The following is a 9,640-nucleotide window of genomic DNA, read 5'->3' on the forward strand; positions in this document are numbered from 1 at the left end:
GATGTGACTATTCCATATCAAATTGAATGCTGTCATTACTACATATGATAAGATCATACAGTCTATCATAGCAATGAATCATATTGAAGTGCTGAACTGTTTGTACTTCCAACAGGCCTTAAAAATGAGTGCTCTACAAAATGTACCTAATCTTTGCCAATTAACTGCAATAATAAAAAATAAAGAGACAAACTGTCATATTATACATTACTGTGCCACCAAATATTGCATTTTCAGGTATCTTATGAATTAGATAAAAAAGATAGACTTGTAATGTTTAGCTGTAGCCTGTTCTACCAAGTAATATGTTGATAGATCGATAATACCAAGAGCTTTTCAAACTGAAGTCTCTTGTTTCACATCTTCCAGCTCTTCCGCTGAAGTTTATCCGTAAGATGACCTTGGCCACCGTGCCACTGAAGGGCACAGCTGTGTTCGAGAACGAGCTCAACAAGAGTGTCAAGGGCAAGTGGCTGCTCAAGGGCGACCAGGTCATCAAGGAGAGCGACAAGTACAAGATGACACATGTTGGCAAGGTCAGTTGCTAAGTCTGCTATCAGATTGTTTACATGTAGCAAAGTCTGCTAGATTGCTGACTAGCCATATCTGCTAGATTGTTTACTACATGTAGCAAAGTCTGCTAGATTGTTGACTAGCAAAGTATGCTTTTTGGCCTAGCAAATTCTGGTAGACTGCTGACTAGCAAAATCTGCTAAATTGCTGACTAGTAAAGTCTGCTAGATAAGTGACTAGCAAAGCTTGCTAGATTGTTAACCTGCTAGATTGTTGAGTAGCTGCATGTAGGATGTTGACTAGAAAGATTTCTGCTAGCTGGTCCACACTTCTTCAGTTTGTAGTTTTACCATATGATCAACTCAAACTACTATGTTTTCTGTTATGAGATTTGACTTATTATCATAACCTATAACAATGTTTACCTGTCCCCCTGCCAGGTACACACCTTGACCGTCCATGACTGCACCTTTGATGATGAAGTCGAGTACGTCTTCGTCATCCCCAAGAAGGACCTGAAGGCAGCCGCCACTCTGGAGATTGGAGGTCAGATTTCTTATTGTATTGTAATAGGCTTGTCTGTAGCAGTAGTAACAGTAGTAGTAGTATTAGTAGTACATGTAGTACCTGTAGTATTACTAGTAATTGTAGTAGTACCAGTAGTTAGTAGTGGTAGTTAGTTACTGTAGTAGTAGTAGTAGTAGTAGTAGTAGTAGTAGTAGTAGTAGTAGTAGTACATGTAGTACTGGTAGTAGTACATGCAGTAGTAGTAGTAGTACACTGTAGTTGTAGTATGTAGTAGTAGTACCGGTGGTAGTAGTTGTAGTAGTAGTCGTAGTAGACTTGTTAATTTGTTATCAATTTGAATTACAAGCCCCATGGCAGTCTTGGGGCTAAATTGGCAGACTCATACACATAGTAACAATCTATAATATATTAATACACTTTTAAACTCCTACAACCCTACTACAGAGCCGCCCAAGTTTGTGAACTACAGCCCAGACATCCTGAAGACTCAGGCTAACAGTGGACAGAAACGTTCCTATAACATAGACTGGGTCGGCATCCCCAAACCACATCTGTCATGGGAGGCATTCGGACCCATCGAGAAGGTGAGCTAGAACACTTTGCTTTCTTACGCTCTATCTCTGATATAGATAGATTCTTTTTTGACTCAACAAAAAGTACAATGAGTTTTGTATGGTCTTCTACAACAAAGCTAAATATAAGTATAAAGTCATCCTACGTACAGAATATATGGAATATACGGAAAGAAGAGTGAACAGCAATTGGCACTTTTCATTGTGTAGTGATATAGATGTAAGAGAATGGACTGCCAAAACACTAAGTATCAGGAGGAATAGAAAAGCAAGAAGGCTGGAGAAACCTAGTGGTCAGGTCATCACTGGTGCCCCAACAGTCTCAATATCAATATGAATGATGTAGTATAAAGTATAACCCAGAGTTCAGCACCAAGGAGAGATGCCTTAGTGTTGCCTCTCCGTTTTCATTAACTCAAATGATTAGACTGATGGATAGATGAGATGAAATATCACAAAAAGCTGCTCAACATAATTACTAGTAGGCCAGAATTTATGGTTGGATGATTTTGGAAGCACCAATTATATCCATTTTGATGGTTTTTACAGTAAGTTTGTGTTCACTATTGCCATCCTGTCATTGTGTGATGCTTTTATAAAAAAAACTGACTGGTCTCCTCCCCACTAGCCAATGGGCCGGTCCACAGTGGAACGTCAGGACGACCCCCAGGTGGTGAAGTTCGAGGTTCGCGACCTGATCCGTAAGGACGCCGGAACCTACAAGCTCAAGATCAAGAACAAGCACGGAGAGGACACACTGGACCTGGACATCAGCATCATTGGTAAATAGCTACTCAACAGTTATAATGTAGGCATAATGCTTTCATTTAGAAATACCTGCAATCATTAGTTTACATACTCTTAAATGTTTGCAGTGGATTGAAAGAGGGTTTGTAAAATTTTGGTATCATGAGGGTCCATGTTTCTGTTGTTGAGAAAGACGATAAGAAGAGTTTAGGAACTTTCAAAAAGCATCCTGAAATGAGGTAGATGAGGATCAAGAGAAGAAGAAATACAGATTATACAGATTCTGAAGTCAATACCTAAGCCATACAAACTAGTGTCCCTCATAAAGTCAAACTTGGTCCTGCAACCACCTCCATCCAATTTTTGTAGTCCCAAATCTTTCTATTTCTTTGCCTATGATATCTTTGGAGTTACATATTCCTTCTCCTCCTCCCCCAGATGTCCCTGGCCCGGTACAGAACCTTGGTTTCACCGACGTGACCAGGGACAAGATGTCCTTCTCCTGGGAGGCACCCGAGGATGACGGCGGCTCTCCCGTCACCGGATATGTCGTTGAGGTCCTGGGACCTAAAGAAGGTACGTCACTCAGTTTAGTTTAGTTTAGTATAGTTTATTGGGATGCCCTTTAGCCCTAAAAGGGGCTCCTAAACAAATTACATACAGGTACAGAGAACAGATGGGCAAAATGATTCATATCTACTATAATCTAGTATAACTCATAGGTGCTCCTTGTGGATGTTTGACATATGTTTATTGTTTGCATTTATTGTTTATTTCAGGCTCGATGCCCCATATTGACAAACACATAGTATTACACAAACGCATCTATAAAAGTATCACAAAATATATACAATTGGTTGAAAAAAAGATGGACTACCAAGGATACTAGAGCTTTAAGTTATGCATTTTTCACAGCTTACTAATATAGATTGGTGTGGCCAATTTCACAAAGTCATGTGTACATAAAGGACAATAGATTGGGTCATAATGGTACAAAGGCCCTGTCCTTGGTGCTGAACACGACTGAAACTTCAATAACTGTATAGAGGATATGCCCATTCCTGCCCATGGTACTGAATATATGTATTTTTCATTACCATAACATCTTCCATTTCATGTATTATGGTTTCATGTGGAATTTTGGATCTACCTAAAGATCTAGCTCTAGATCAATTTCTATTGGAACACTAGATTTAGAAAAATTTACGCTGTGTAATCGGTACAGTTATATAATAGCTTTGCTAATCTAACTCAGGTATAACTGCTATGCAACAAGAGGTGAAAGCGAAGCGACTGTCCGTCCAAGACGACTCCGAGCCCTTCCTCTCCGCCTTAGAGGAACCTAAGAAAAAACGGGACCGCTCTCGAGAGCAACCCACTTCTCCTGAGGAAGAACACGACTCAAAACTGAGAGGTAGTTTGAGGTGTCCCTTGCCCCCCCCCCCCCTCCCCTGTAAAATGGACCAGAATGCCCTGGAAATGTTGCAATCTGCTTAGCTGTTGGATTATAGTATATCAGATAAATGCTCAAAAACTGTTTAAAGAAAAATAACTTATTGATTTACTATTAAAAAAAAGAAATAAGCAGCTCTAGAACAGCTAACAGCTTGTGCTTTTCAAAATGTACAAAGACATGCTTGATACAAATTGAATTTCTTAAATGCGATGCTACTGCTGGCTCAAATGCAATGCACTTTCTGCTGTCCTGCAACTAATATCTGATGTTTTTTGGAATTCTTGCTTATAAAATGTATATCAAAGCTCAGTAGTGTAGCAGTTGTAGTTTCCAATGTTGTGCTGTTGCCGACTGACAAATTTTCTGAAGTCTTGCTTTGTAGAGCTTCAAAATATTTGTAGTCTGTTTTCAAACAATAGCAGGAGTGAGCTTTAAAGCCATTAGCTTCACAACTTTCAAGCTTCAAAACTGCAGAAATACAAGGATAATTTTACCACCTACTGCTTTGCTTACGCTTGCTTTCTGCGTACTTAGCTGCTTCGCAAGAGGACGCGAAACAGAAGCGACTTTCTTCAATGGCGGGTGAAAGTTCTGAGACGTACTTAGAAGGCTTGGAAGAGTCTAAGACAAAACGTCTTCAGGCTATGAAGCTGGTTGATAAGCCACTGCCTCCTCCAGTGGCAGTTCCCAGCAATCTTAAAGGTAAACCTATTGAATCCCCCCCCATACATATCCCTCGTGGTCCGTCTCTGATGCTGTCATTACCCCATACACACCCCTTTGGTCAGTGTCCCGCGTTCAACCCTCCAAATCTGGTCATCAGATTGTCATTCAGTCCTTCTAAACTCCTCAACATCGGAGGTAAATCTGTTAATTGCCCCCCCCCCATACATATCCCTCGTGGTCCGTCTCTGATGCTCTCATTACCCCATACACACCCCTTTGGTCAGTGTCCCGCGTTCAACCCTCAAAATCTGGTCATCAGATTGTCATTCAGTCCTCCTCAACTCCTCAACATTGTTTTCCTCCCTCAACATGTAAAATTGTGGTTATTGTATATAATTATGTCATGTTCTTTGTAGTAGTTACCATAATGTAGTATTAGCCATTTTTGTACTTTTGGAATTTCAGGCATGGTATTTCCTGGAGAGGTTGTGGGATCGACCAAAGATTTTAACTCTGGTAGATTTTTGCACACAGCATTCAAGAAGTCAGTGACCTAATTCCAGAGGATCCTTAGATGTTTGTTAACTATAAACTAATGTATTATGATTTTCCCACTTACCACCACAGAAACCTGGACAGTCCTGACAGAGAACTGGCCTGACTTTGAGTTCATCGCCAAGGACCTGATCGAGAACAACGAGTACACCTTCAGGGTCACCGCTCAGAACGTTGTCGGGCGGGGCCCACCCACGGAGACGCCCAAGCGCAAGGCCAAGCTGCCATTCGGTACGCTGAACATTGTTTCTCTCTTGTTGTTGTTGTCCTTGTTTAATGTCTAATATCTCACTAGACGTCGTCTCTTGGTTCAGTTTAGATTTCAAATTGTCTCTCTAGGTATTTAACTCTTGACGCCTTGATGATTTCTTTCATGATGCATGATTTGCATACTAGGGATTAATTGTACCATATCATTTTCATCTCATTTGCATACTTGGGACAAGTGAAATGTTGAATATGTTAGCTGGTGTCAAAATTTTGATGTAACCAGGTTTTGTAGTTTTGTTTTTTTATTATGAATGGATGTTTTGTATAATGGCAATTACTTATTACTATATAATAATAATATGTAAAATAATATGTATCTCATTTACATAATTGTGTTAGCTGTTGTCCATATGTATCATGTAACCTGTAGCTGTTTGATAATGCCATGCAAATTGTGTTAGCTGTTGTCCAAGTTGCGTTAGATGTAACACATCTATTTATTGTAACACAATGTTTTGAAGAACATATTGTACCCAACAAACATTTTTTTCTTGCTCCCCAGACCCCCCAGGCCCGCCTGAGAACCCCCAGCTTCCTGAGGTGAAGCGCACACAGGTGAAGTTCACCTGGGAGGTGCCCAAGGAAGATGGCGGCAGCCCCATCACCGGATACTTCGTGGAGAAGAAGGTAAGAACTTCTATTTATGAAGGTCGGTTCAAGGTCAGTGATGCTGAAGGAAGAGTGAGCGAGAGATTTCACTCAAAACATCCAGAAGTAATCTCCAAGATATACAGAAGTAAATTTTGAATTGTCTGAAAATGATAAATACTATATATGAAAGCTTGCACATGTAGTTCAGCACCGAGGAGAGATGCCATAACTTGGCCTATCCATGTTTGTAACTATCAATTTGAAGTTGAAGCTTGTCAGAATTGTACTTTATTCCAGTGCAATGTTCAGAACAATCACTGCCAGAAATATGTCATGTTTAGGTTGAAGCATGAAGTAGGTTATAGCCACATCCATAAACTAATGTAACAACTAAATACACAAATAATTAAATAACAACAAAACATGTACATCAGCACCAAGGAGAGATGCCATCTTTGCTGTCAATTTCTAGATAAACTTGCAGATTGTCAAAATTGTACTTTATTGTACTTTATTCCACTACAATATTCATGCAGAAATCAGTCATATTTAAGTGAAAGCATGAACTAGATCATAGCTGAATGAATGAAAGAACTACATCTAGGAACTAATGCAACAAATAAACAAATAACAATCAAATAAACAAACAACACTTGGCTATGTTTTTCCCCTTCAGCTGGATGGAAAGGAGTGGGTGAGGGTGAACGACCTGAAGACCCCTGACCTGAAGATGACCATTAAGGACCTGCCGCAGGGTGCGGAGGCGGAATTCCGCTGTCTGGCCGTGAACTTGGCCGGCGAGGGACCGCCCAGCAAGCCCATGGCTCCTGTCAAGCTCTTCGGTATGTTACATGTAACATGTAACATTTCCACAGCATCTCATACTGTCATCTGGGTATTGGATAGGTTATCTAGAATACTAGAGACAACAACTTTGAAGTCAATGTTTTATTCTACTGGTAAGCATTGTTAGTATTGCCCAGCAAGCCCATGGCTCCCGTCAAGCTCTTCGGTATGTTACAATTTGCCATTTACACAATGCATGGTACTGCTCTATATCTGTCAAAATTGGGCATGGGTGTTTTAGTACTAGATACTGTGAGTCAATTTTGTTTCATTGTTACATGTAATTACGATAAATTCCACCAATGTCTACTGTTTAAGAATGCTTTTCATGCAAAGTACAATGTTTTTTCTCTGTTTGAAAATGAAATGTAGCATTGTTGGTATCCTATTATTGAAAGACATGTAAATATCTGAACATGCTACGTTTTCTTTATTTTAACACCGCATTTTGAAGACTGAATACTTAGCAATGGTTAGGCACAAGAATACTGTTCAGAGAAGAATGCCTACAAACTCCCAATCTATTAATTGCAAATTGCTGCTCAAAGGTTGATTGCAAATAACAAGTACAAAAGAAAATTGAATACAAAATAATAGCATTATTTTCCCTCCGCAGAGCGTCCGGGTCCGCCCCAGAACCTGTCCCTGTCCAACCCCAGCCGCTACGGCGTGACCTTCAGCTACGCCGCGCCCGCCGACGACGGGGGCACGCCAATCACCGGTTACCATGCCTACCGTACGGAGGAGGGCCTGGAGGACTGGCAGCCCTGCGCTGACCCTACCATGGACACTAGTCTTAAGGTCTGCACTTAAACCTCGAGTTAAAATCTTTGATGGAGAATGGTGGAGGTGATCAATGTAGAAATTTTGAAACTGCTGGTATTTCAACACAAAGCACTCAGAGCAACTAACTAAAAATACAAATGCCTGACTAATTACATGCCAACGAGGCTGAATTGGTGATATTTAAAGGGCAATTCAGGTCTATATGTGAAAGTCTGAACCTACCTACCTACTACAGATTTTTACAAAAATTCATACCTCAGTAAAGACTTGCGTGCTACAGAATGTTGTAAAGTCTGTTCTATTATGGCCTAATGTACAAAATGTATAACTAAGAACATGTAGTCATCACAGTTTTTTTTTTTGTATTTTCAGGTGAAGGGCCTGAAGCAGGGAGTGAACTATCGCTTCCGTGTCTGCGCGGAGAATCTTGTTGGCAAGGGTCCCGACGCCTTCCACCCCAAGGAGGGCGAGGCTGCGTTTGTCGCTGGTGAACCACCAAGTACGTCCTGTTTGTTTGTTTATTTGTTTATTAGAATTCTCTACATGTATACACCTAGTGGAAGGGAGGGCAAAACAGGCTTACTAGACCTTTACAAGTTGTCCTTCGAAACACTTCAAGAATAAAATGCATATGCAAAGAATGTCTGAATTGTAGTGTGCAATCTGGTAAAATCTTACTCTTACATGTCTTTACACCAGTCTTGAATGATCCAATGCTACAAAAACTGATCTTATCAGTTAATTTTATCAGCTTAAGAAAAGAGAGCTTGCTCCCAAGTGGAACTGATATTATGTCAATAACTTTGATCTTAAAGTCAATGTTGTTTGTGAATAAACTGTCCTGATTTAAAAGGACTCTAACTTTTATTACACAGTACTAGTTTAGAGTTGTAGTCAGGACTGTGTGAAAGTATAATATCTATATTTCCTCCAGGTGCACCAGTGCTAGACATCAGTGCCCTGCCCAAGGACCTGGAGGTTGTTGAGCCTGAGGACATCTCACTGAAGATCCCCATCACAGGACAGCCTCCGCCTGAAATCACCTGGACTGTCAACGGAGAGGACGTCAAGGTACACACAGACTGACTTTTACTATCATGAAGGTTCATCTGTGTTCCAATTGTTAGTTACATGTCTCAAGGTCAGGAAATGAACTTGGGAAGAAGGATAACATATTGTTTTTGCTCTGTTTCTTCTTCCTCTTCTTCTACTCCAAACACGTAAGGTCAATGACCAGAACCAGACGTTATTCACCATGGTAACTGGTGTTGGGTTATGTCATGTTGCAATTTTATAACAGGAGGGATTTAGACTCCTGTCGCCATATATATATATATATATGAATGTGTTTGAGTAAGTTTGAGTAAGAATTAACAGAGCAGACCATATGCCAAGGCAAATAATATGCATTTGCTTTGCAAATGTTACCTTTCTAGTACTTATAACATTTTCCTCCTGTTTGCCTGCAGTCTTCTGAGCGTCTGTCGCTGATCAGTGCGACGGAGCCGTACACATTTGTGGAGCTGGCGATTAAGCCGAGTCAGCGCTCCGACACCGGGAAGTACCGCATCACCGCCAAGAATGAGCACGGGGAGGCTGGCGGAGTCTGCAATGTTACCGTATTCTGTAAGGGGGCGCTTCTGTACTGTTAAACTTACATACGCCAATAGTAATATATGCTATATAGTTGGTGCTGAAATGTTGGTACACTGGAAGTACCGCATCACTGCCAAGAACGAGCACGGGGAGGCCGGCGGAGTCTGCAATGTCACCGTATTCTGTAAGGGGGAGCTTCTATGTTACTAAATTTACAATGGAATCACGAGCCTCAGTTTGTGTATGATATATGTAGAACTGGTGGGGAGGATGAAATGGAGAAAGTAGTTAATTTCTACAAATCAGTAGATATTCATTTGACTTCATGCTGGTTGATAGTATTGTGTTGGGAACATATTTCAAGGCAAATTGAACAATATCTCACCAATGTGGGTTTTAATCATGATACACAACCAGACATTTAAAAAAAAAGTCTTTCACTCTTGAATCTTGATGACATTTGACAAACATAATTTTTAATTTTCAAATGACAAGTTATAGTTTCTGTATAGTC

The 9,640-nt window shown here is 40.5% G+C and overlaps 1 protein-coding gene and 1 long non-coding RNA gene across 2 annotated transcripts in view; both read left to right on the top strand.

Annotated features, from left to right (window-relative positions):
* The window catches only part of LOC109471812 (titin-like), a 30,237-nt gene extending 22,680 nt beyond the window's left edge, over positions 1 to 7,557 (top strand). The window contains exons 19-27 of the mRNA XM_019771166.1: positions 370 to 536; positions 954 to 1,059; positions 1,486 to 1,625; positions 2,242 to 2,395; positions 2,799 to 2,936; positions 5,110 to 5,268; positions 5,810 to 5,934; positions 6,575 to 6,740; positions 7,361 to 7,557. Of these exons, the coding sequence (XP_019626725.1) occupies positions 370 to 536; positions 954 to 1,059; positions 1,486 to 1,625; positions 2,242 to 2,395; positions 2,799 to 2,936; positions 5,110 to 5,268; positions 5,810 to 5,934; positions 6,575 to 6,740; positions 7,361 to 7,557 (1,352 nt within the window). The remainder of the gene's footprint in view (positions 1 to 369; positions 537 to 953; positions 1,060 to 1,485; positions 1,626 to 2,241; positions 2,396 to 2,798; positions 2,937 to 5,109; positions 5,269 to 5,809; positions 5,935 to 6,574; positions 6,741 to 7,360) is intronic.
* A 349-nt stretch (positions 7,558 to 7,906) lies between these two features.
* LOC109471985 lies at positions 7,907 to 9,137 on the top strand. The gene is made up of 3 exons (XR_002140333.1): positions 7,907 to 8,029; positions 8,465 to 8,601; positions 9,000 to 9,137. It is a non-coding gene; the product is annotated as an uncharacterized LOC109471985 (long non-coding RNA).
* The last annotated feature ends 503 nt before the right edge of the window (positions 9,138 to 9,640 follow it).

The sequence above is a fragment of the Branchiostoma belcheri genome, unplaced genomic scaffold, assembly GCF_001625305.1.
Source record: "Branchiostoma belcheri isolate BF01 breed outbred unplaced genomic scaffold, Haploidv18h27 scaffold26, whole genome shotgun sequence".
Classification (NCBI taxonomy): domain Eukaryota; kingdom Metazoa; phylum Chordata; class Leptocardii; order Amphioxiformes; family Branchiostomatidae; genus Branchiostoma; species Branchiostoma belcheri.